The following is a 27,891-nucleotide window of genomic DNA, read 5'->3' on the forward strand; positions in this document are numbered from 1 at the left end:
GGGAATGACAATTGTTAATAAATCTGAGTTGCAATTTTAATTCAGATTAGTTTCTTAATCATTTTCAGGGCAAATGAGGCAAAAATCTAACTACCCTCACCAACCCCACTCCTATCCCACGGCCGCTCATCTCTCAGAACCACTCCATCTTGCTGGGTTTCCCTCAGGCAGGATATCTTTCTTACCTCACCACCATCTCTGCACAAACATACTCCCATCACTTCTAATGTCCATACCCAGTTCCTTCCCCACCAGCTACCTTTTGCTACAGGCAGGGCTTTTAGGGGTTTGGGGGACTGAGGCAGGTGTGAGGGATTGGGGGAACCAGGGGGAGTGGGGGTGTTCTGGGGCAGGGGTTTCATCCGACATAATACATGCAAAGGAATTAATGGCAATCAGAACAACATTGCAGGTTGTGAAATAGATAGAACATGTGTGTTGAAGTTACACAGTCCTGGGTCAGACCCTCCCATCTCTTCCACTTTTTAGTTTGGTGATGTTTGAGAAGTTCCTAAACTTCTCAGAGCCTCAGTGTCTTCATCTGTAAAAATAGTTAATAATACCTACATCCTAGGGTGGTTGTAAGGATTTGACTATGTTTATAAATTGTCAGTGTTCAGTATACACTCATATATGGTGTTTTATTTGTATTGGGTGAATATTGAAATTATAGAGTTTCTTCCTAGGCTTGTAGATAGAGACATAGATTTGACTCAGTACAGGGTGATTTACTTGCTCATCCTTGAATGCAGATTTCTTCACATTCCTTTTCACTGTTGAATCTATTTCCTGAGCCTTTACAGCCACTGAACCAAAAGCGAGCACAGGAGTTGACCTGTTTGTCATAATACCATCGAACCACATATTCGCTACAGTTTCCTGGCTGTAGAGTTCCAAATATCTAGGATCTAGAGTGAGAAAAGGATAGCATGTTATTATAAGTTTTTCTTTCACTGAAAAGTAAAAGCTTTAGGAAGCTTATTCTCCATGCACACTAACACACCAACTAAAAAAGTATGGTTCTAAGTTAAGGACGGGTTCCTGAATACCTGACATATTTCCTCTACCACCTGAAACTCCACCATTAGATAGTCATTCCTTTGAAAACAAAAGTTTTTGAACTTCATGAAACCCCATTAAAATGCATATTTTCCTGACAATACTGTGAGCCTTGATTGGCTAATACTCTTGTGAGGATTAGTTGACAGGAGAGAGATAGGACTTCTTCATTTACTTTGGACTTGATTTGAAATCAAATTAGCACTTGGAATGAAGATGACTTTGGCCTTCTATACACATTCCCTCCAAGTTTGTTCATAGAAAGCACCACTATGATCACATGTGATTGTGCTTACTAAAGGAGGAAAATCCCTTTAAGTTACAAAAAAATGTAAAATAAAGGACTCTCTTCTTTTTTTAATTGAAGTATAGTTGATTTACAATATTATATTAGTTTCAGGTGTACAGCATACTGATTCAGTATTTTTGCCGATTATACTCCATTATAGGTTATTACAAGATAATGGCTGTAATTCCCTGTGCTATACAGTATACCCTTGTTGCTTATCAATTTTATACATAGTCGTTTGTATCTGTTAATCCCACACTCCTAATTTGTCCCTCCTCCCTTCCTTCTCCCCTTTGGTAACTGCAAGTTTGTTTTCTATATCTGTGACTCTGTTTCTGTTTTGCATATATCAATACATACATTTGTATTATTTTGTAGAGTCCACATATAAGTGATATCATACAGTATTTGTCTTTCTTTGAATTACTTCACTAAGCATAGTATTATCTAGGTCCATCCATGTTGCTGCAAATGGCAGAATTTTGTTCTTTTTTATGGCTGAGTAGTATCCACTGTATACATAGACCACGGCTTCTTGATCCAGTCACCTGTTGATGGCTTGCTTCTATGTCTTGGCTATTGTAAACAGTACTGCTATGAACACTGAGGTGCATGTATCTTTTCTAATTAATGTTACTATTTTTTCCAGACATATACCCAGGAGTAGAATTGCTGGGTCATATGGTAGTTCTATTTTTAGTTTTTTCAGGAACCTCTATATTGTTTTCCATAGTGGCTGCATACTGAGTTGTATGAGCTGTTTTATATTTTGGAATATTAATCTGTTGTCAGTGGCATCATTTGCAAATATTTTCTCCCATTCTGTAGGTTGTCTTTTCATTTTGTCTAAGGTTTTATTTGCAGTGTAAAAGCTTTTAAGTTTAATTAGATCCCATGTGTTTATTTTTGCTCTCATTTCTTTTGCCTTAGGAGACTGATCCAAGAAAACATTGCTACTATTTATATCAAAGAATGTTCTGCCTATGTTCTGTTCTAGGAGTTTTATGGCTTCAGGTCTTACATTTAGTTATTTAACTATTTTGAGTTTATTTTTTTACATGGTGTGAGGAAATATTCTAATCTCATTGTTTTACATGTGGCTGTCCATTTTTCCCAGTACCACTTGTTGGAGAGACTGTCTTTTCTCCATTGTGTTTCTTGTCTTCTTTGTCATAGATTAATTGATTGTAGGTGTGTAGGTTTATTTCTGGGTGCTCTATTCTCTTCCATTGATCTATATGTCTATTTTTGTGCCAGTACCACACTGTTATGATTACTGTAGCTTTGTAGTATAGTTGAAGTCTGAGAGGGTTGTACCTCCAGCTTTGTTCTTTTTTCTCAAGATTGCTTTGGCTATTTGGGGTCTTTGTGGTTACATATGAATTTTAGGATTATTTGTTCTAGTTTTGTGAAAAATATCATGAGTATTTTGATAGGGATTGAATTAAATCTGTAGATTGCTTTGGGTACCATGGCCATTTTAACAATATTAATTCTTCCAATACAAGAACAAAAGATATCTTTCCATTTCTTTGTATCATCTTCAATTTCCTTCATCTGTGTTTTATAGTTTTCAGAGTATAGGTCTTTCACATTCTTGGTTAAGTTTATTCCTAGGTACTGTAATATTTTTGATGTGATTTTAAACAAGATTTTTTTTTTACTTTCAATTCTGATATTTCATTATTAGTGTATAGACTCACAACAGATTTCCATATATTAATCTTGTATCCTGTAACCTTGCTGGAAGTATTTATTAGTTCTAATAGTTTTTGTGTGGAGACTTTAGGGTTCTCTATATAGAATATCGTGTCATCTGCAAATACTGACAGTTTTACTTCTTCCCTTCCAACTGGATACCCTTATTTCTTTTTCTTGCCTGATTGCTGTGGCTAGGACTTCCAATACTACGTTAAATAGAAGCAGTGAGAGTGGGCATCCTTGTTTGTTCCTGAATTTAGTGGAAAGGCTTCCATATTTTCACCATTGAGTATGTGGGTTTGTCATAAATGGCCATTTTATTCTTTGTTTTCCAGTTGTGGTTATAGTTCTTCTCTGATCATTTATTCTTATTTGTGTTTCTCCCATTGTGGTTTGATGATTTTCTTTTGTAGTATGCTTGGGTTCCTTTATCTCAACATTTCTTTTAGGGTAGGTTTAGTATTGCTTAATCTTTTAGTTTTTGCTTGTCTGAGAAATTCTTTCTCTCTCCTTCTATTCTAAATGATAATCTTGCTGGGTAGAGTATCCTAGGTTGTGGGTTTTCCCTTTCAGCAGTCTGAATACACCATGTCACTCACTTCTGGCCTGCTAACTTTCTGTAGAGAAATCAGCTGATAGCCTTATGGGGATTCCCTTATACATGACTCTCTGTTTTTTTCTCTTTCTGCCTTTAGAATTCTCTCTTTAACTTTTGCTATTTTAATTATATATCTTGGTGTGGGTCTGTTGGGGTTCATCTCATTTGGGACCCTCTATGCTTTCTGTACCGGATATCTGTTTCCTTCTTCAGATTTGGGAAGTTTTCAGCAATAATCTCATCAAATGCATTTTTGATCCCCTTCTCTCTGTCTTCTCCTTTTGATACAAATGTAGGCATGTTTGATGTTATCCCAGAGATCTTGCACTTGTTTTTGTTTGTTTGTTTTGTTTTGTTTTTTGTCATTCTATTGTTCTGATTGAGTGATTTCCATTCTTCTATCTTCCAGATCACTTATGTGTCCTTCTGTGTCATTTATTCTGCTATTCATTGCTTCTGGAGTATTCTTTATCCCAGATACTGAATTATCTATGTTTGATTGGGTTTTTCTATTTTCTAGTTCCTTATTAAAATGATCTGTGTTTAGATCATTTCTCTTCCCAATTCACTTAGCATTTTTATTACCAATGATTTGAATTCTTTATTTGGTAAGTTGCTTATTTCTGTTTCATTGTTTTTTCATGGGTTTTCTCTTTGCTCTTTCAGTTGAGAGTAGTTCCTCTGCCTTTTCATTTCACTTAAGTTTCTCTGTGTCTATGAACCTAGATGAAACACTTAGCTATTTTGGTTTTGAAGGGGTGTTCTTATGTGGGAGTGTCCCTATGCTATGTGCATGTGCCCACTGCCTTTGGTGGGAGAGCTGGATTTGATGTGGATGCCAGCCATGTCTTTCCTCAGGGTGAGCTGGCAGCTGTCACCTTGGTAGGGGATTGGGCTGGAGGTGGAGGAGCTACAGCTGGAGCTGTGTGTGAGGCAGGACGTCCTCTCTGCTCAGTAGTTGTCACCGCCCTTGGGTCTGCTCCCAAGTTGCTGGAGTGGAAGCCCCGAGGGTCAGGCTTGAGCTGACTCTTCTCCCTTAAAGTGTGTGTTTCTCCTTCTCTTTACTCTGGGATCTTTGCCCCAAAAGGAGGGGATTGCTGAAGCAAGTAGGGCTCATGGGCTTACAGAGTTTGGCTCAGATGTACCTCATGATCCTGTCTTTTCACTTGTTTCACTTGTGGCCACCCCAGATCTAGTGCTAGGCTGTAGCATGGAGTGAGTGGGCCCAGAATGTTCCTTTGGCTTGGGCTGGGGCATGCAGCAAGGTGGTCCTGGGCTGCTTCTGGGGTGCCACTTGAATACATGCCAACAATGGCTGCCTCAACGAAGGGCTCTCTTTATATCACAATTTTCTTTTAAAAAGATCAGCTTTTTTAAAAATAAATTTATGTATTTTATTTATTTACTTTTGGCTGCTTTGGTTCTTTGTTGCTGTGTGCGGTTTTCTCTAGTTGCGGCGAGGGGGGGCTCCTCTTCATTGCAGTGCCTGGGCTTCTCATTGCGGTGGCTTCTCTTGTTGCAGAGCATGGGCTCTAGGTGCATAGGCTTCAGTAGTTGTGGCACGTGGGCTCAGTAGTTGTGGCTCAGAGCTCTAGAGCACAGGCTCAGTAGTTGTGGCGCCTGGGCTTAGTTGCTCCACAGCATGTGGGATCTTCACGGACCAGGACTCAAACCCATGTCCCCTGCATTGGCAGGTGGATTCTTAACCACTGCGTCACCAGGGAAGCCCAAAAGATCAGCTTTTACAGGACAGTAAAAACATGACCTTCTAATGTCAGTTTACAAATAAGTTTCAGAAACACTTCCGCTATCCAAAAAAATAAAAAATAAAGCTAATTAGAGTTACAACAATAAAGCTATTTGTTAAATCCCTTTTTATTTCATGTTTGTCCTTCGTGCCTTGATTATTATTTCTTACTGAGGAACTTATACCAAGGTGAGAACATTCTCCAAAAAGACAAAATAGATACTTGCTGCCTGACACTTGTGTTCTGTGTGACAGTTTAAATGTCATAAGCTTCATTTCTCAATAGCAAAATAAGCCCTTTCTCCATCTGCCATAATCATTTCCTCAGATTTGGAGTATGTCTCAATTCACTTATTTGCTAAAACTGACCTCTAAATTTACCTTTTCGGCCAAATAGAAGGGAGCAAGTGGATTCTCACTACCTCCACTCTTTAAAAGCAATAACTGAATAATGTATATTGTTGTCAAGCCAATCTAAGCTGCTTTTGGGCAAGGATGTTGTCTCTCTTGCATGTTCTTCACAAATGTGTATGTAATGATTAATTTCTGTAGACATTAACTGCATAGAAAATATGCTGATGAATTGGAATCTAGATTCTAGCTTCTTTTTCTTTCTTCCAACCAGGGGTCAAAAATTCAAATGTCTACATGTGTGAAGGCTTCATGTAAGACAGTAGGGAGTGGTAAGAGCTACTGCAAACATGAGAGCAATATCCTCTCTAAAGGCTTTCAAATTTTAAAATAACAATAAACACTATAAGAGCTTTAAATTTTTTGATTGACCAAATTTGTTCCAAAAACCAGCCAGTTTTCTAATTCTATATATAATAAAATGAAAAGCGTCTTTTGTCCTCCCTGTTTAGAGTCAAAACATGTTCTCTCTGGATGAGATTTTAGAGACCATTCTTTCTGTGCCTTCTTGATATTATAGATACAACAGCTGATGGGCAGAAATCTCTTACCTTCGTGCACGAACTTTTCTCGCTCTGATTTCAAAATGAGACTTCGAGCTCTGGTTTCCAGACCCTCTGCCTGATCCTCAGGGGACCTGAGCAATGGCCCCTGGGTGGTGGCAGCCTCAGATGATGGAGTGGCAGCAAGGCTGGCAGCCCAGGTGGGCTCTGAAGGCTCCTTCTCTTTGTCCTGGGCTCCAGAGACACTGACCTATACAAAAAATTCACAGTTTTGAATCTGGTGATATCAAGTCAAAAAAGCTACTTTACTTTGGGGAACACTTAAAGAAAAGTTTCTCCCCAGTTCTTCAATATTAATTATTTCAATAAAAGCTCACGAAACGATGCCTCTCCCCTATGTCAGGCATTCCTGAATACCTGAGTTATGGATTTTCTGACCGCCTCGTGGTCACACACATTTTTCCCAGTGCCAGGCACAAATCCTTTTGTGCTGGGCCTTTCAGAGAGATCTACCTGCAGGGTACAAAAGATGTGAGTTTGGGAGGAGTTCATCTTCATCCTTTTCTTAGTCAGTTGTATGAAGAGGGAAAATAACCACTAATTTCTTTGACCTTTTTTTTTTTTAATGGCCTTTTCCTCTCTGTTTTCTAAAACTAGAGAACTTAACAATATATTCCAAAATATCTACCATGAACTCCACCAATGTTGAGATTGGGAATTGAAGTGACAGAGGACAATAATACTGTTAAAATAAAAACAATAGCAATCACTTCTCATCTCATCCTATTATCTGGACCCCAGCAAATGTCAAATGCTGCAGGATGCTTAGCTTCTCAGAAGTTCTGAGAAATGTATGCTAGCTAAGGGATAAAGGATTATAATTTCAAAAGCAAGTTTTCTGAACTAAGATTTCCAAGTTTCATCTAAATTTATGATATGTAATGAAACAAGGAAGAAAATGTGTTTTGCTTAAAAACTTAAAAAAAAGTCACATCAGTTATTCTTGACTACAGTTGCCAGGAGCTAGGACAATCCTTTATGGGTCCAATTAAGTTCTTTTTCTTTATCCTTGGACCCCAGATACATGAGGTTGAATCGATAATTCATTTCAGTCCTAGCACAGTGTGGTCATTTATCCTCGCAAGGCCCTCTCTTGTTTGTTTGCTTTTGTTTATTTATTTAAATAGGCAAATCTATGAACTAGGTAAAGTCATTTTTGATGCTTCCTCACCTGTGGTTCCTGTCATCTTTTTCTTTTTTTTTTCTTTTTTTCTTTTTTTTTTTTTTGCGGTACGTGGACCTCTCACTGTTGTGGCCTCTCCCATCGTGGAGCACAGGCTCCAGACACGCAGGCTCAGTGGCCATGGCTCACAGGCCCAGCCACTCCACGGCATGTGGGATCTTCCCGGACCAGGGCACGAACCCACGTCCCCTGCATTGGCAGGCAGACTCTCAACCACTGCGCCACCAGGGAAGCCCCCCTGTCATCTTATGACCAAAGCCAGCTGTCATCATTAGCTGCTCTCTGCCATCTAAACTGTTCCACTGCTTTTGATTCTGTACCCCCCACACACACACACAATGCGGAAGAACTAGCTAACTCTATTACTCATGTATGTATATTTTTACAATAATTAAATGATTATCAGAGCAAATATTTCCATTGGTACTGGTCTGGTTATCAGCCTATATAAAGGGCACTCAATTCAAATACAGTAGTGATGTTTCACTTACCCCAAACACATTTTTTGGTACAAATGGAGGTAGAACTGTGGGTCAGTTGGCATTCCTCTTTCTTTCAGAATGATCCTGTATATGCAGATGACGATTTGAATGTGAATTTTGTTATATTCATAGAACTACAGAATTTTAAGTTTAAAGGAAACATTTATCAGTACTTCATTTTCTATGGAGGAATCTGAAGCTCCAAATAATTAATAATCTAAAGCTTCCCCCCAATTATTGGTAAGTTAGTGGCAAAATTAGAAATGCCCTTTTCAGGAAAGAAATACTGTTTTGTTTTGTTTTGATTTTTTGCTTGCTCATATTTCATTTTAAGCAAAAAATAAGTTAAAAGAAAAGCTTGACTGAGGAGTAGCTTATCAAACATAAAAAAGACAATAGACGTTATGGCTACACTTGAGATATACTGTCAGGTGAGAATGTTCCTTTGAAGAACTTCACTGGGCAGCATGGTTCTCTTAAAGGAATTAACTCAGCCTCTAAATAACCATCTTGTTCAAGTCTTAAGGTCTCATAAGTCATTCTTTACCTCTTGTAAGTTTAGGAGTGTATGTTTTCTTTCTCAATCACGTCATTATTTGGGAATTTAAAAAAAATAAATTTATTTATTTATTTTAGGCTGTGCTGGGTCTTCGTTGCTGTGTGAGGGCTTTCTCTAGTTGTGGCGAGCAGGGGCTGCTCTTCGTTGCGGTGCGCGGGCTTCTCATTACGGTGGCTTCTCTTGCTGTGGAGCATGGGCTCTAGGCGCGTGGGCTTCAGTGTTTGTGGCACACAGGCTCTAGAGCTCAGGCTCAGTAGTTGTGGTGCATGGGCTTAATTGCTCCGTGGCATGTGGGATCTTCCTGGACCAGGGCTCGAACCCATGTCCCCTGCATTGGCAGGTGGACTCTCAACCACTGTGCCACCAGGGAAGCCCTATTTGGGAATTTTGACTACTAGAACATTACACCTCAGGTTCTAGAACAAGTGAACTATTTTTTTTTCAGAAATGAGAATAATTTTATATTTTGGCTCCATGAAATTTCAGTTTATTTAAGCAAATACACAACTATATTATGTATAGTTTACATAATACATATTTATGTTATATATTATAGTTTGCCATTTTTATAATTTTTTTTATTACAAAAGCAAACATGTTCATTGAAGGGAATTTACAAAATCTGGACAAGCAAGGAAGAAACTAGAAATCACAAGTGATTCCACTTCCCAGAAATAATTGTTGTTGATACTCAGGTTGTTTTTTCCCCAGTCTTTCTTCTATATGCATATATATATATTTATTTATTTAATTAATTAATTATTATTATTATTTTTTTGTGGTATGCGGGCCTCTCACTGTTGTGGCCTCTCCCGTTGCGGAGCACAGGCTCCGGACGCGTAGGCTCAGCGGCCATGGCTCACGGGCCGAGCCGCTCCGCGGCATGTGGGATCTTCCCGGACCGGGGCACGAACCCGTGTCCCCTGCATCGGCAGGCGGACTCTTAACCACTGCGCCACCAGGGAAGCCCTCCTCTAGGCTTTATTATTTTATTTTATTGATTGATTTTTTTTGGCCATGCCACACAGCATGCGGAATCTTAGTTCCCGGACCAGAGATCAAACCCGCGCCCCCTGAAGTGGAAGCAGCGAGCAGTCCTAACCACTGGACTCCTGGAGAATTCTCTCCTCTAGGCTTTAATGTCATCATTTTAAAATAGGAAAAGATTAGCCCCTAACATACCTTCCAACTCTGAAAGTGGGATATAAGCCGCCCCAAACTTTACTGGCAGAATACACACCGAATTCATGATAGTGGCTGCTTCTGGAGAGACGAGGAGGAAAGAGACTCTGAAGGAGAACAGCAAGGACTCTAGGTTTGTCTGAAGCAACAGTGATGAACAGAGGGAAACACCAGTTATGTCTGGGTGGTGGGCACTCCAGTGTTTGCTATGTGCATTCTCTGTTATTTTATTTTATTATAAATCTTAAACCTAAACACAACAGGCTGCCTATCAGCTCTGCACACTTCTACTCCCCCCACACTGGCCTGCCTTGGAGGAGATGAATGGCCCCAGCTCCGAGCAGGGCTCACACAGTAAAACACAGCAGAGGAGCCGGGCACATGAGGGGCTGACACCTGGAGGCCGGGCTGTTCCATGCAGCTGGACAGGCAGATGTGTTATGCTCAGTCCTTTCTAGCCTTTAGAGCAGATCTTTAAGGGGAGAAAAGAGATTTCAAGCAGCATCCCAGAACGTGAGTGTATGACCTAAAGGAGGATAACTGAATAGGTGCCACACAGTTCTAGAAGGTCCTTTGGTTTCTGATTCCCGAACATTTTCCTCATAACTCATTACCCAGAACCTTGCATATATTGCAGACAAGCTCTTTAAACTTGAGCTCCCGTCTTCCCTGGATGAGTGCCGATGATCATGAGTATTAGATCATGTGCTCAGACTTAGCTTTTCCCAGCAGTGCAGGGCCACGTTTCTCCCAGTCAGCTGTGGGGATTCTGCTCCTGCCAGCTGGGGCACTGCCAGGGCCTTCAAGGTGCCTGGCTTCGCAGGTTCTGACCTTGATTGAGGCTTCCCAGGTAATAACACTTCTTTGCCAGGTCTCTCAGCACGCAAGCACTTAAACTGAATGCTCTCCATTTGCATTTAAGGTTGCTGAGGGCTGTGAGGAACACCTTGAGTTTGGGCTGCACCTCCCCTGATCGCCTGCAGCTTTCCTACAGGGAAACTGCAGGATGTTATTGTGTCTAAACCCTCTCATACATTAGCATAATGTCCTCCATTCTGGCATTGCCCACTAAAGCTTTTTGACTGTTCTAATCACATACTTTTACAAAAGGAAGAATATTCTGGTAATAATCCCTTATTTTACAAATGAGGAAATGGAAACCTTAAGAAACAGGTGATTCACCCAATGCCAGGCAGCTGTCAGATCTCATTTCTAAGATGTCATTCACTGTGAAATACACTATAAATTTTAAGTCTAAAAAAAGACCACAGCACAGTAAGCAGATGCATACCAGTCTCTGAAATAATAAAGTAGGAAAAGTATAAATTCTGGAGACAAGGAAATAAAGGATTTAGCTTCAGCATTGAGACTACAAGCCAAGTTTCCTGACTTCCAGATCTGGCATAGTCTTTCTAGATCAGTTTGCAATGTTATTTTTTTCTTCTCCCTAAGAGAGGAACATCTTACATTCTAAGGCTAATAAGTCAATGATTAGCAATATATGAGGCTTCCACAGACACATCACCTGGCAATACTAATAATTCATTGTTATGCAGTTTATCAAGAAGAATTTGAGGTTTTCTTGACTACCATAATGAGAAAGTATTACTTTTACTTTATAAACAAATAAATTATTGTATTGACCAATATAACTATATCTGTGTATGTGGCTTAGTCAAGGCCACTTACAAATAATTAGGTCTGATTTCAGGAAATCGACTTAATTTTCATGTCAGTGGAGAAAATAAACTAGTATTAGGCTTAGTCCCAAGTCTTTTGAAAGTTTAAAAAGTCCATGTATTTTGAAAGTATTGATTATGGACTTTGAATAGGCTACTTCATTCAATAGTGAGTATAATATGATTGAGCAACCTATAAAATTTTACTTGAATATGACATAAGGAGAAAATATAGATGTACTCAAACATTTGTGTCTTTTTCCTAATCTGTCATGGATACTCAGTACCAAGTTAAAATATAGGCCATGGTACTAAAGACAGGTTTTTAAGAAAATTCAGCCAAAATGGAATCTTATATATGATAAATAATTCAATGATGTTATTTTTTTTTTTTTAAATAAGATGTTGGGGGTAGGAGTTTAGTAATTTATTTATTTATTTTTGCTGTGTTGGGTCTTCGTTTCTGTGCGAGGGCTTTCTCTAGTTGTGGCAAGTGGGGGCCACTCTTCATCGCGGTGCACGGGCCTCTCACTATCGCGGCCTCTCTTGTTGCGGAGCACAGGCTCCAGACGCGCAGGCTCAGTAGTTGTGGCACACGGGCCTAGTTGCTCCGCAGCATGTGGGATCCTCCCAGACCAGGGCTCGAACCCGTGTCCCCTGCATTAGCAGGCAGATTTTCAACCACTGCGCCACCAGGGAAGCCCTCAATGATGTTATTTTTAAAAGAGCAAAAAAATAAAATGACACTATCAGCAAGTAATGGATAAGCTGAAGAGGATATAGAAAAGAGAGATGGGATAAGAGTTTTGAGACCATATTATTAAATACTGATAAGAAATGATGAGGCCCTGATCTAAAGCAGTAGAGGTATTGATGAGGAGAAAGGAATTGAGAGCATAGATCGAGGGATGATAAGAACAGACCAAAGACCATAGTACCAACAAGTGGGGACGATACAGTGAGAAGAGAGCTACGGGTGTATCCCAGGTTTCTTGCCAGGTACGCGGCTGGTTGGAGGGACCATACCCCTAGAAGGAAATCTGGAGGAGCAGCACGGTGAACGTGTTCCATGTTGAATGCTTGCGGGGCACCCAGAAGAAGATGTGCACAGACAATCAAAATGTGAATCTGGGACCCAGGAGAAAGGTCTGGATTGGGGAGGCAGATTTGAGAGTTAGCACACGTGGCTTTGGAACTCAGAAAGAGAATATGGAATAAGAAGAGAAGCAGGCTAAGGACAAATCTCAGAAAAATTGAGTTTAATATTAAGGGGTAAACAGAGAAAGAAAAAACCCAAAAGCAATTGAGAAAGAATGCTCAGAAGAAGGACAAGGAGAGAGACGACTTGCAAAGCAGAAATAAGCAGCGGCACGGGGATACATGCAAAAGAAAGATTAGGTAAGAATATGGCAATAAAGATCTGGCAATTAAAGGGTTGTTGGTGACTTTTCCAGCTGAGCTTCAGGGGCATATTGGAGGCAGCAGCCTGACTTCAGAGGGTTTCCCAGGGGAACAGAATTGAGGAAACAGTGAGAGCCACAGGGAGATGGAGAGGAGAGTGAGGGTGCATGTGTGGTTGTGAGGGGCAGAGACAGCAGAGACTGGCCTGTGGAATAACTTTATTACATAAACATAGCGATAGGACAGTAGCAAAAGGGATATGTGAACTAAGAGAGGGTTTGGGAATTTTTGAGAAGGGAGAGGCTGAAGCCTATTTCCTGACTCTACGGAAAGAGTCAGAAGTGTCGGCAGGAAAGGGTACCACAGGGAAGGAAGATCCTGGTCTTGGAAGAGGCAGAAGGGAATGGCCTCAGAACACAGTAGGGGACAAGCAGGTGTCACGTCAGAGTTGAGGACAGAGCCCATGGTCAGGTCTGAGGATGAAGGGACACATCCAATCCCATTATCAAGGCAGAACCAGCCTAAGGCTCTGGTTCTCGAAGAAATTGCCGGTGGAACCCTGGTTTCAGAAGTGGCCCTCTTTAGATGGATCTTGAGACGGAGTAAGAACACAGAAGGGTTGTGGGGCATTGAGAGGAAGAGATGGAAGAGATGGAAAAACTGAAAATGGAGATGGAGATCTTTGAGCAGCTTGTGTGATAATGAAAGGAGGGGAGAAATGAGGCCAGTGGAATGGGGACCAGGGTTAGGGTCTCACTAAAAGAGAGGATGGACAAGGAGAGGGCAGGACAGCCAGCAAAGTCAGCCTGCTGTGTTAGTTTTCTGTAATTTACATCTATACAGAACATCCACTTCTTCCATAGAAATGAGGAACCGGCATGCTCGGCTTAAGGCTGGCATTGGACTATACATCAGGACCATATTAAATAGAAGGAGGGGACTCTGAGCTCCCCCTTGGCCTCCACCATGCCCCTCCACCTCATGCAGGAGCTACTCAGAGGGACTCTTGCCACACCAGCTTGGCTGTCACCTTCAGTGTGTTGCTGTGGAATCACTCCTCATAGGAATCCCACAGCCTCCTTTCTACAGAGAGAAAAAAATCTCTGCTGCCAGTTATCTAAGTTATTTGCAATCTGGGGACAATTTCTCATAATACAAAAAAGGACCTTTATGGAAAGGGTAGACAGGGCTTCTTTCTGCTCTTTCAAGAGGGAAAGAAATCTGCAATACTGTTACAAGAAACTGGCTTCAGTGAATAAACAATCTTTGCATTGACATTAATTATGAATACATTTAGAATGACAAAAGTGACTTCATATATGAAATCCATATACTTATTTGCCTAATGGGCCATTACTGGTTGTAGCCACTTGGTCTGATTAAATGATGTTTACTTGATTTAATTGCCCTCTTCCCATTTATATCTGGGAAATCTTTCCCCAACAGGCCACACCCAGAAAGAATAAAGGAACATCAAGTACCAACATTGTTAGTCCCATAAAAGATAAGGACTTTTTTATGTATACAATCTTGTTAATGATGGTATAGTTGATGCCTTTCACCGAAGGAAATCTTCAGATTTCTTTTTCTAACAGTTGGTATAGCCTTGGTTTGGTCCATAAGTATTTATTGAGCATCTACTGTGTGCAAGATGAAGCACAGTTTTAGGTCCTGAGAGACACAAAGTTTAATTAGACACAGATGTCCTCAAGGAATTTAAATCCATCAGGAAAGTTAAGGTACATACAAAAATAAGTATTAACAATGTTAAAATGTGATAAATTCCAGAAGAAAGTATAAACTATCCTGAGATGTCAGGAAAGAGGCAGAATAGAATGGATGTACACATTTAGCTTCTCAAGACTGGCCTGAAAAGGCAACAGAGCTGGGATTGCCAAAGCGTTATGAATTTAGTGGAACCTGGGAAATCCTTCTGCTTTCCATATTTCCCAGTACATCTGTTTGTTGATGTATAGTGTACATCATGTTCATTCCACAACTAGATAAAATAGTTCAAATGCAAGTCCTTCTTGACTTAAATCAACCCATTGGCTTAGATTTATCACAAAAGTGTAATAACTGATATCAGATTTTCCCCTAAAAACAGATTTTGATAGAAAGGAGAGGAAGAAGGAATACAGAGCTAGGTGTCTTAAGGAGTGATAGAAGAGACAACAGAGAGGAAATAGAGACGCAAAAGGGAAACAGGGCTTCTGAGATTGTTTATTTATTTTGCAGTGTTGCCTATGGTAGGCTTGGGAACAATCTGAGGATTGAAAGGTTTTGACAGATTCATGTTACTTTAGGTGTTTCGATACTATAATTTTACTTTTAGATAAAGGTGGGTGTGCATGCACAGATACATACATATGTTTTTGTATTTATGCATGTGTATACATTATATATACATATGACCGATCTAAAATGTGAATATAAATGCATATATGTTTGTTCAGACTAAATATCTATTAGGATCGTTCATTTTTAAAAATTCACTCTTACTTCGGTGCTTGTGCAAAGAGAGACAGGGTGAGAAGGTGTAGAGACAAGAGGGACTTTCCAAGTTCAAGTTCATTACAAGCTCCCACTATCTCAGTCAGATGGCCCGTAGGGAGATCCAACTGATACCCACCCTGCGACTCTTGGTGTTACAAATCTAAACTATTTTGGATGTCCTCTTCTTATGCCCTCCCCTTCCTAGCTACTAGAATGCTTCCTCTGTCATAACCTGTTAACATCACTTTTCTCTCAGGGCATCTAACTTCCTGCATCATGACACCAGAGGCACAGGCTCTTGTCTCATTCTGTGCCGTTGCCTTGGATGTCCCTCAGCCATCTCCGCTTTGGTACAAAATAAGCCCATTATTTTCCTTCAGAGAACCCTACCCTGCCTCCTATATTCTCCATCTCAGTGGATAGTGTTTCAGTTCACCCCATCTCCAAGCTACAGATACAACCGTCCTCCCCAGACCCTCTCCCTAACCTCCAATCCATTCAGTCTCTAAATCCTATTCATTCTACCCCAGAAATGGCTTTCCAATCCATGTGTCCCTTTACTCCAATGGCCCCTGCCTTAGTTTAAGGCCTCATTATCTCTCACCTGGACCATTACTCCTCTTTTCCCACCTCCAGTCTCCTCTCCCCTCCTCCTTCTATTTATCGTTCATAGTGCAACCAAATGTGACCATACGACCCTTGCTTTTAAGACTCTCCTGCTTTCTCCTGGTTGCCTGGCCTATGGATGAAGTTCAAGCTCCTTAGCTTGACACATGAAGCCATTTATAATGCGTCCTCAAATTATCTGTCCAGTTTTAACTCTCGCCCTTCTGCCAGATACACCTTCGGCTCCAGTTAGATTGAGCTTGTCCTCATTTCTTAAAATGCCATTCCCTTTGGATTTCCCCTTTGCCCCCACGTGTTCCCTTTTCTTGGAAATACGCTTCCCCCTACTCTTGCCTTGAAAAACACTTACTTAGTCTTAAAACTCAGCTCAACACCACCTCCTCTGTAAAGGCTTCCGTTACTGTGCCCTGAACTTAACTGCACCGTCTCTGGAGCTTCATCCATAGCTCTGCTAAAGTTCTTAATACCTCTTGCTTATCCGTTCACTGAGAGACCATGGACTTCTGGGCAGGAACTGTGTCCTAAGAGCCACCCTGAGCACTGCAGTAAATGATCAGTACCTGCCACTGGAATTCATTGATTATGAGGAGAGCTCCGTTTAGGTACCACTTGCTGGGTGAAACCTGAGTTTGCTCTTGTGTAGGAAGTTTTTAGAAAGGGACACGGGTTGACTAAGGGAAGAACAAAGGGGTAACTCACACAAACAGGAGGAGATGGACTGTGCACATTACTGTCTGTAATTTACTTTGAAATGCTCAGTAAAACCCAGAGTTGGCAAATCCCCGTGGGCCAAATCTGAGTCTTCACCTGTTTTGGGAAATAAGTTTTATCCAAACACAGCCATGTTTATTCATTGAAGTACTGGCTATGGCTGCTTTTGCATTTCAAAGGCAGAGTTGAGTCATGGCAACAGAGAGCAAATGGCCTGCAAAACCCAAAATCTTTACTACATGGCCCTTTACAGAAGGGGTTTGTTGACCCCGTGATATAGACCATGTGATATAAATGCGTGTGTGAATTTCAATCTACAATCCAGGGGCAGTCTGTTGCCCTAATTGGAATGTCCCATCTGGAAGTCAGTTTGTATTTAATCAAATAGAAATATATTAGAGACCTTTCTGTCCCTTTTTGAACATAATATAAAAATCTTGTGAGTCCTGTAATCTTGTCCGCATAGGAATGGCATCCTAGGCCTGACTCCTGAATGGTTCTGCATCCACCTACTGGTCTGGAGGTTTCTCAGGGCCTTAGTCCAACTATACAGTTAGCTGAATCCTGATGCTTGAATACTGTTGCGCTGGCTCAAAATGAATCTTTCATGTCTATGAAGACTTCATAAAAAGACAGCACAGGGACTTCACTGAGCGTACAAAATAGGGTCACTGCTGTGTGCCTGCTTGCTAGACGATGTCCATACATGTAGTGAACCTCAGTCCACAGCTGCTTTAGTTGTAACTTCGTGGGGAAGAGACTACAACACTCACTTAGCAGTAACTATGAGAGGCTCTCCAGTTTTCACCTAAAAGAAACTAACAGTTGCTTGTGACCTGATCGGCTGAAGTCAGTTCCCAGAAGCTTGCTCTAAGGACGATCACATTTGTCTCAATACATTCAGGAGGTAGTTCTCTCACGCACAGGTGATTGGGGAGCTCTGAAACGAAGCACCCACCTTGTGCGATGTGCATGCATAGTTTCCCTCCCTGTCCCCCCTCTGGGCACAGGCGGGGGAAGCTCAATGAACAAGAGCGTGGATTGGAAGGCGGGAAAGTGCAGGCTGAGCATGTGTGCACTTGGAAGAAACTTGAGAGGGTGCAAAGTGGGGAGTGGATGCACAGACAGATGAGGGAGAATTGTGACCCCATACAGAAAGATCTGCCAATGTGGCAAGGGGGTGATTCAAATAGTATAGTATTAATCGGTTCTAATGTACACGATTACTTTTGGTGGTGGCAGGGATGTAATATAAAAATATTATTTGTAACATTTAATAAATAAAGATAAAATATGGAAATATTAAAAAATCTCATATTCAAGCTCATAAGCCCCAGAGCTATTTCAGAACTAGAAATCTGGAGACAAAAGCCTGCTATTTAGAGCCAAGGACCTGAAAACATCCATACCTCAGTTGATTCTCGAGGGCGTGGGGCAAGATTGTCTTTGATGTAAAACAGACTGAATACACGATTTTAGGCTCACAAATTAAGCAAGACAGTTACTTACGGACTCAGAAATTTCTTTCTGGGGTTCTGGAGCGGATTCAGTGAGTTCTTCCCCCTATATCCCAAATCCAGGTTGAAGCAGTGGTGAACCCAAAATATGAGAGGTAGGATTCAAAATCCTCACAACTTTTTTTAAACAATTTTTGCTTCAGGGTATCTATCTTTGAAAAGAGAAGTAGAAAAGGGAACAGGAGGAGCAATGAAACATTACTCAAAATCTGTTTAAAGAGACCTTTTGGGGGCTTCCCTTGTGGCGCAGTGGTTGAGAGTCCGCCTGCTGATGCAGGGGACACGGGTTCGTGCCCCGGTCCGGGAAGATCACACATGCCGCGAGCGGCTGGGCCCGTGAGCCATGGCCGCTGAGCCTGTGCGTCCGGAGCCTGTGCTCCACAACGGGAGAGGCCCCAAGAGTGAGAGGCCCGCGTACCGCAAAAAAAAAAAAAAAAGAGAAACCTTTTGCACTCTCCTTAAAGTAAACAGACACTTCCCCATCACTTGAAGTCAACCACTAGGGGAACGAAATTTTAACGCATTTTTACCTCATCTGTAAGAGGCCATCTAAAATTATTTAATTTAATTTAATAATATTCGATGGCCCAAATAGGCAAAAGAATGACTTAAATGCTTGTTATCCAAAGTGTCTGTCTGTTATCTGTGAACTACTCTGTGGAAGGGGCAAGTCTAACCCATAATAAGTTTAACAGGCAATTACCTCTGGTTTTGGGAATTGCAAAAAGCCAGCCAGTCCAAAAATATATCCCTCATTGCCTAGAACAAATTAGTAACTCCTTTGATTAAGATGATAAAGTTCTTCAATGATTAAAATATAACATGTCTCTGAAATGTGTAATATTGCTGGCCGTTCTAACACATTAACAGCCCAGTGAGATTGAATAGACCAGTCGCCCAATAGGGTGTTAAGGAAATGGGAGCCCAGGTTAGAAAGGTCTGGAGAAAGAGGGAAAGTGGGAAGGTTCTGAGCGTGGTCTGCTCTCCTTAGGGCCAGGCATGCTGGTACCTGGGGTAGGCTGGGAACAGCATGAGGCCATGTCAGGCCCTGCTCCCAGATGAGTGGAGAAGGAAGGATGGGGTCAAACTGAGGCCTGCAAACACATTAAGTATAAATTTTACTTATTTCACAAGCTTTCTGGGTGTGGGCCCTGCCAAAATGTGTCATCAGTCTCCAAAGAACAGGAGTGTTTCATTGTAAAGTGACGCCGATCACTCCCAGTCACGGTGAGTCAGTGTCTTGGCATGGCTCTTCAGGAAATGTCAGTTCACGTGAAGGGTAAAGCAGCATAGGGAAAGCCATCAGATCAGCGCTGAGTGTATGAGGAATATTCAGCACGTTGTTCTTTAAGATAAACTCCTGACGTCAACTTGTTTACTCTTCATTATCTGTTTTCATAGGAACAGAGCGTAGAGAATAGAAGAGAATAATCCCAGTTACCGTGTGTGTCTCTCATCTCTTTAGATTACCATCCCTGTTTTCCACTCATTCTGCGCTTCTTAGTTCATTTTGATTCTATGGTTATTTTCTGTCTTGCTGCTGGCTTGCTCCATCTCTTATCCAAGTTAGGTAACTTTTAGAACATGAACTAATCTTAGCAATGCCCCCAAATCCTGTCCTTTCTTTTTAGTCCTTCAATTGAAGCTACCCGAGTTAAACAACTCCAGGGCCAACTCAGCACTTACTACAAATGAGTAAAGACAAGGGATTGTACCCCCTGAATGAAATATTAAACGTCTTTGTCTTCCAGAGTTTCTGTGTTACAATTTAATGCCAGTATACACCTCATTGGCCTCTTGATTTTCATTTTTGGTCAGGATAATCCCGTGATGTGGTACTTGGAAGGACAGTGTGAATTCCTTTCCCCTGGAGCTGAGTCTTACCTTGAAGGGTAACAAAGTCATCAAATAGATTAAACGTGCTCACTGGCTGGGTCGGTAGCAATTAGATTCATTTCTTTGTGGAACATCTCGAAGTTGGGGTCATTTCTCTTCACCACCCCAATCACAAATATTTCCACATCGATGTCACTGGCATCCTTCACCACCTCTGTCAGATTCTTTTCATCTCGCATATCTGTCTGCTCATCAGTGATGACCAAGGCCACCTTCTTCACACCCAGCCTTGCGGCTTCGAACATGCGGTTGGCGGCATGGAGAGCTGTGGCTGTGTAGGTGCCTTCTCCCAGATACTGCATGTTGTCCACGGCCCGCTTGAGGTCGTCCTTGCTGGAGAACTGCGTCAAATGATCCACCTCCTCTACCTTATGGCCATAGTTGATTACGCCTACGTGGGCCGTGGCAAGGTCCAGCGCAACTCTGTCAGTCAGAGTCTTCACAAAGTCTTTGATAATCGGGAAGTTCTCCGGTCCCACACTTTCTGAGCTGTCAGTCACAAAGAGCAGCTCTAGCGGTGCCTCTCTGCATTTACGCCCACAACGTGAAACACGAATGTTGACATAGAAACCCAGCGGGGTTGAAAATTAAAACATCACTGATTGATATCAGATGGGTGAGGGGAGGGGGGAGAGGGGCAAGGATGAACCTAAGGCCAGACTGTAACCTTCCTTTTCTGTGACCGTGAACACAGCTGACGATTGTCTCCCTTCTGGTTTCTATACCTGCCTTTTTAAAAAAATGATATATCACAAAAAAACAAACAAACCTCCCCCACAAAAAAAACAAAATGCTGTAGAGGATAAAACAATAAACAGCTAGCCAATTTCTAAGATTAAAAAATAAAATAGTATATATATATTTTTCGCGGTACTTGGGCCTCTCACTGCTGTGGCCTCTCCCGTTGTGGAGCACAGGCTCCGGACGCGCAGGATCAGCAGCCATGGCTCACGGGCCCAGCCGCTTCGCGGCATGTGGGATCTTCCCAGACCGGGGCACGAACCCGTGTCCCCTGCATCGGCAGGTGGACTTTCAACCACTGCGCCACCAGGGAAGCCCTAAAATAGTATTTTTAAAAGATTCGGCATCCCTGTGTATGCCTTCCTGATTCCATTTCCCTCCTCCATAAGAGATAACCACCATCCTAAATTTGCCCTTTATCATCTGACCATTTGTATTTAATCGGAATCTGAATGCTAATATTTCAGTCTTCAACCATATCTTTATGTGAAAATGAATACTTGCTCATTGGCGTGGCCAATGGGTAAAGTAATGGGATGAAACATTTTAATTGTGGGGGAAGGATTCAGGTCTTTAACTGGACCCAAGAGTAGCGGCCCCTAGCTACTCTGGTTTATGTCCCCAGTCACACCCTTAGTGACCACTAAAGTGGCTCTGATCTTATCAAGGAGGCCAGCAGTCCATCCATACTGTGAAACTGTTCCAGGGAAATGATCTCAGAACACTGGTCAGTAAACAACGTCTGTTTAGGGTTTATCATTCAAAGCAGTTGCCAGAGTTCCTTGGCAATAAAAATTATCAGGGTTCCACTGGTGTATTCATATCCTCATGTTGCCCAGCAGCCCTGCCACGATAAATCCTCAGGAAACTGGCTGCTAGTTTACAGCGCTTCTAGAACTCAGGAGCAGTGTCTAAATCGGCCTGTCACCATAGAGAGTCCCAGGCTGCTTCTTAAGGTCTGGAAGTCTTTTGGGGGACAAGTCAGTTCTGGGGTTCTCTGTATGGAAGGATAATGATATTCCTGCCTCTGTCCGTTTTCAACACAGAAGTTACCTTCATTATCCATTAATTGCTTGCCTTTTGGCTAGTCTTTTTGCTTTACTTCCTTGTTCTGGTAACCCTGTTTTAAGTCTATTTCGCCATAGAAGCATTTAGATAGAGTTGTGACACAAGATGACCTCTGGACTCTGTCCTTTTGCCTCTGAAGTAGCAGGCTCTCTAGACGTAGGCCTCAAAACTCAATTTAGATAGACTTTTTGCTTCAGGAAAAACACAGACATCCTCACCAGCTAGGCTGGATTCACACACCAGTTAGGCCCCTGTAGTCCTGCTTCCTTTGTTGTTCTTTCCTTCTCAGGCTCAGGTAAATGTCACTGAATACAAATGAGCTCTGTGCTAACAAAAGGCCTGGCTGCCCACAGACCCAACTATCTTCACACTTCTTAACTACCCTGGGAACATGACTTTCTTTTCTTAAATCAGGATTCCCACATCCCCTCACACTGCTTCCTTTCAGTTTCCCACTGAAACTGAAAATGAGCTTGAAACTTTCCCATGAGCTCTACAGTATACATATTCTGGGTGAGCACATTATCTTGACAACACAGAACATAGTGGGGTTGGTACTTTAAAGTGATGGGTTTTTTTCTTGGTCATCAAATCTTACCACATATTTCAAAAATAAGCTTGGTGATTTCTTTTTTCTGGAGGAAAAGAGGAAAATGTATTAATTGTGTGACCATATTTTTTCCTATAGTCATGAAAGGTATGTCTTATTATAATCAGCATTGGGTTATTTGACTTAATCCTTCCACTGCAAATAAAATACATAGCATAGGGGCTTCCCTGGTGGCACAGTGGTTAAGAATCCGCCTGCCAATGCAGGGGACACGGGTTTGAGCTCTGGTCTGGGAAGATCCCACATGCTGTGGAGCAGCTAAGCCCGTGCTCCACAACTACTAAGCCTGCGCTCTAGAGCCCACGAGCCACAACTGCTGAGGCCATGAGCCACAACTACTGAAGCCCGCACACCTAGAGCTCATGCTCAGCAACAAGAGAAGCCACCGCAATGAGAAGCCCGCGCACCACAATGAAGAGTAGCCCCCGCTCGCCACAACTAGAGAAAGCCCACGCGCAGCAACAAAGACCAAACACAGCCAAAAATAAATAAATTGAATAAATAAATAAATAAATAAATAATACATAGCACAGAGGTTAAAAGTTGTGTATAATATATCAGAATTGAAATGTGTTTGAGCTGTGAAATGTAATAACTCAGACTTGAAGTTCAAATTGCAGCTCCAGTATTTATCAGCTGTGTGACCTTGGGCATGAAGTGTCTGTGTCTCAGGGATGTGTCTGTGTGTCTGTGCCTAACAGTGTCTGTGTCTCAGGGATGTGGTGGGATTAAATGAGGTAACACACCCACAGGGTCTGGCCCCACAAAAGATGTACTACCTACAGTCGGCCCTCCATAGCCGTGCGTTCTGCATCCATGATACGGAGGACTGACTGTACTGCGCCATTTTATATGCGGGACTTGAGCATCCACGGATTTTGGTACCTACTGGGCTGGGCGTGGTGGGCGTGTCTGGGAACCGATCCCCTGCAGATTCTGAGGACAATAATGGTGTGGGCAATGTATGCTTTCAGTTACATGGTTTAACCCACATGTGCTGACAAACCAGGACAAGCACCAGGGCCAAAAGGGATCTCATCCAATGCTGTATTCCCTCCTTTTTTTCTGTACCAATACCCAAATTTGCAAGTCTTCTCTCCAGTTTCCTAATACCCTCACTTGGGCTCTTCCATGAAACCTCCCTGGGTTCCTGGATGCTCCTTCCAGGTCCCACTGCTCACCAGCTCCATCAGAAGGGCCTGAGATGAGCTGGGTACTAGGAATCAGTCTGCCAACATCCTGCCCTGCATGGCATGTTTACAAATGCCATGGGATGAGACTGAAGAAGTCAGGATTCTACATCTGCCAAAGACATGAAGCTGACAGGGATGATTAACTTAACAGATGAGAGAAGCAGAAGCCCAGAAAATCTCAACTGGAAAGAGCAGTGGACCTGTTCTAAGAAGATACAATGTAACAGTTGCAAAAGTAAAGTTTTAAAGGAGAAAACCTATAATGACAGAAGTGAGGTGAAGGTGACATAGACGGTAACATGGCTTAACCGAAGCAGGTACAGAGAATATTCAGGGCATTTTAATTTAATTTCTTTTTCTGTAAATTGAGTAAAAGCCAATGATTTCAAGTGGCTATACAAAAAGAACTCCCAATGTGAGATTTTAAAAATTATATGAAATGAAGGAGTCAACAGTTATCTTTTTTTTTTAGGCTGTGTCATGCTTTCCCACATTTAGAGAGACATTTAATCTGAAACTAGAGTATGTCTGGAAAGGGGAAATGTCTATTAATATATTTATATTGTTATCTAGGAAGGGGAAATGTTATGTATTTAATATACTTGTCTTTAATTTTTTACAAGTGGAGAAAATACTTTTCACTAAGTTTTATGATTATAGTTTTTCACTTAACATTATGTAGTAATTAATTGCCCATATTATTAAGTATTCTGAAAAACTTGATTACTGAAGTCAGATGCATGGCCATTTTAAGGTTCTTGATGCAGACTGCCTTACAATCCTCCAGATAAGTGTAGTAACTGATGCCTCTAACAACAGTATATAAGAAAACCCGTTTTGTTTTGGAGACACAACACTGGTTATTATTATTATATAATCTTTGCCACTTGATAGAGCAAAATGTCTCATTGTTTTAAATTACACTTACTGTTGGGAGGCTGAATTTTATATGTATGTTTCCAAGTTGTATTCTCTTATGCACAGTCTTTGTCTTTTGTCCGTTTCTTTCTATTAGAATGTTTGTCTTTTCTTGACTTGTAAGAGCAATTTATATATCAAGGTTACATTTTAATTCTTTTCACTGTGCTTTTATGGCATAACCAGGTCTAATATGCTTTAAGTAGTCATATATATGTGTGTTTGTGTGTGTGTGTGTGTGTGTGTGTGTGTGTGTGTGTAAATCTTTTCCTTGTATTCTTTGCTTGTAAGTCACTGGAATAGTTTCACCCTTTCCATTAAAATTGCTGAATGACCACGTTGGCTACTCAGTGCCAATGATGAAGGCATCAAGTTTATACCCCTCAAAGGACTCATGTTTACATGAGTCTAGTAAGAAGGAGGCAAATAAATACTTTTGTAAGTACTATTCTATTGGCTTGGAGCTAAGGAACCACGCTGGTCTGCCGGCAATACCAGGGATGGGAGAGTGGGTGTGGGCCTGTGGTCCAGGGACGTTAGGCAGACTCTGACCGGGGTGGGGTGGGGAGAGGAGGAGAAAAAGCTTTCCAGGCAGAGGATGGAACACACAAAGTGCAGTGCACTGGAGTACTTGATTAAACTTGTGACTCAGGGAACGTGACTGAAAGAATGACAGGAAATGTGAAAGACAGATGGACTTTAGAAAGCCTTTGTGTCATGCTGAAGAGTGTGGACTTATCCTGAGCACTGAGAAGAGACATGGTCCGTACCAGAGAAGAAAGGTGATTGTGGCAGCCAGTGGAGGGGTCTGAGGTTCCTGTATAGTTCAGGCAAAGAAGATAACACTAGGAAGCTGTGGTGGTATTGATGGATGGGAAGGAATGACCTGGAGGGACATTTCAAAAGGAGTTGAAGGGGGTTGGTGAGTAATTGGAAAGAAGGATGAGGGAAAGGAGTCTAGGAGGCAAATGATAACGGCACTGCTCTTTTCGATAGGGAGGGATGGAACAGGGGCAGGTTGAAGCTAATGAAGGTCACTGGTTCAGCTTGATTCTGGCTGGGTTTGAGGCACTTGTGGGACACCCAGCTGGCGATGTCCAGTAGGCAGTAGGATGTGAGGTCTGGTGCTCAGGAGAGGGGTTCAAGCTGGAGGCAGATTGAAGAAATGCCAGCGTACAGTTGGCTGTTGAAACAGGGATGGCAGACGAGATTGTGTGGAGCAGAGCTTCTCTGCCTTTTTTAACCCCTCCCTACCCCCTTTTGTCAAGCATATTCTTTTCTATATTTATAACATAAAAAGATTTTTTCATTCTCCATAGAACTTTACTGTAATATTAAATTAGCCTTTTCAAACTGTACATACCCCCGACTTTTTTTTTTTTTTTTTTTTGCGGTACGTGGGCCTCTCACTGTTGTGGCCTCTCCTGTTGTGGAGCACAGGCTCAGCGGCTCCATGGCATGTGGGATCCTCCCGGACCGGGGCACGAACCCGTGTCCCCTGCATCGGCAGGCGGACTCTCAACCACTGCGCCACCAGGGAAGCCCCATCCCCCTGACTTTGATAGCTGTCCCTCCCTGAGGGTTTGAAGACTGGGAAGAAAAGACTGAGGGCAGACACTGGGAAACACTGACATTTAAGGGACACACGGAGAAACAGTCTTTCTGAAGCAATTTGGTGTGAATGATTAAAAACCTGAACTCCATCAATGGTATTTGCCTCTTAAAAGAGGGCTTTGTTAGTCTGGACTGAATCTGCCACTGAGAGTGTTTGGGAATATATTTGATCAGGGAGAGAATGGGGGTGGGGAGAGGAAAGGTGCCTTCCAAGAACAGCCTTCATGGGGGAGTAGCTGGGATTTGGCGTCAGACAAGCCAGCTTTGGCTCTAAGGGCTCTGTTACTTGTTATTGAGGTGTCTTGGGGCGTATCGTTCAAGCTTTCTGCGTGACTTGGCGTGCCCTTATCTGGAGGGAAGACACTACTACCTACCTCATGGGCTGTCATGTGGATTCATGTGGGTTCTGGGCGAGAGGGGGCCGCGGCTTATAGCCTGTCCCCTTCTCCCTGCACCCTCTCCCCACCGGCCCTGTGCTGCACCGGGCCTTAGCCAGCACTTATGCAGTGAAGCCAAGCTCTGTCAAATCCCCCCAGATGCCTGCCTCTTGGCTACCTCGTGCATACAGGCCAGTGCTGTCAGCTTCCAAACTTGGGGCCCTTTGGGGCAATTCTGAGACCCTGTGTATCCAGAGTGCAGTACAGAGGGGGGCGTTCGCTCAGGGTGGTCACTCCTCACCTGGGGGAAGGGGTGTAACTGGAGAAGGACTAGAAGTCCAGGGGTCCAGAGTGGCGGCCGTACTTTACATGGGCCCTCCCAGGCACCCTGCAGTACTGGGTCAGGGTGGTATTGATATGAAGGAGGCTGTCACATATAAGAATCTCATTTAATGCTGACCTTGGCTTTCTAAATGCTACAAAAAGGGAAGAGTGAAGGAAAAGAGAATTGGCATCAAACCATACCTGATTTTGTCTGCTCTGGACCCACATATCACTTCTATCACAGCATTTATCAAACTATAGGTGAACATCCTTTGCTTGTCTTTCTCTCCCGTTAGGCTGTGATCTCCTTGAGTCCAGAGACATAGTCTCTTACTCTCAACTATCCCCCCCAGTGCCTGTCTTAGATCCTGACCCAGGGTAGGTGCCCAATAAACGTTGGTGAAGTGAATGAACAACTGCATGGATGAAGGAAACCAGTTCCCCTCACCATGTTGGGACAGGAGGGAGGGTATACACCTATGGGAAACATTCCTCTGGGCACTTTACGTATACCCTCCTCTGCTACTTTAGGGAGAAATTGCTGCATATATAGCTGCTTCATCCTCCATAAGCATCTGGGGAGGGTCTGACTTCTGGTGGGGAACAACAAAGAGAAAAAGGCAGATGGGCTATAAAACCATGCACAGTTCTGTTTGTCACACGTCCAGCTCTCGCCTTCACCCTTGAACTCCCACCCCTGGGTTTTCCTGGCACTATACATAAGGTCAACATGCCCAGACCATGACCCACCAAAGAATCAAAAAGGGAAAAAGCCTACTTAGTGTTCTGTGGTGACCTAAATGGGAAGGAAATCCAAAAAAGAGGGGATATATGTATACATATGGCTGATTCACTTCTCTGTACAGTAGAAACTAACCCAACATTGTAAAACAACTATACTCCAATTTTAAAAAAAGGGAGGGGGGAGAGAAGGTCCCTATTTCT

General features: G+C 42.3%; 1 protein-coding gene across 1 annotated transcript in view; it reads right to left on the reverse strand.

The window, feature by feature from the left end:
• Positions 1–736: 736 nt before the first annotated feature.
• COL28A1 (collagen type XXVIII alpha 1 chain) overlaps positions 737–27,891 on the reverse strand; it is a 159,246-nt gene continuing 132,091 nt past the window's right edge. Inside the window, 8 exon segments of the mRNA XM_060305008.1 lie at positions 737–901; positions 4,713–4,720; positions 6,420–6,558; positions 18,198–18,297; positions 18,299–18,353; positions 20,090–20,120; positions 20,122–20,645; positions 22,509–22,545. Coding sequence (XP_060160991.1) covers positions 737–901; positions 4,713–4,720; positions 6,420–6,558; positions 18,198–18,297; positions 18,299–18,353; positions 20,090–20,120; positions 20,122–20,645; positions 22,509–22,545 — 1,059 coding nt within the window.

Source organism: Globicephala melas, chromosome 9 (genome assembly GCF_963455315.2).
Source record: "Globicephala melas chromosome 9, mGloMel1.2, whole genome shotgun sequence".
Lineage (NCBI taxonomy): Eukaryota > Metazoa > Chordata > Mammalia > Artiodactyla > Delphinidae > Globicephala > Globicephala melas.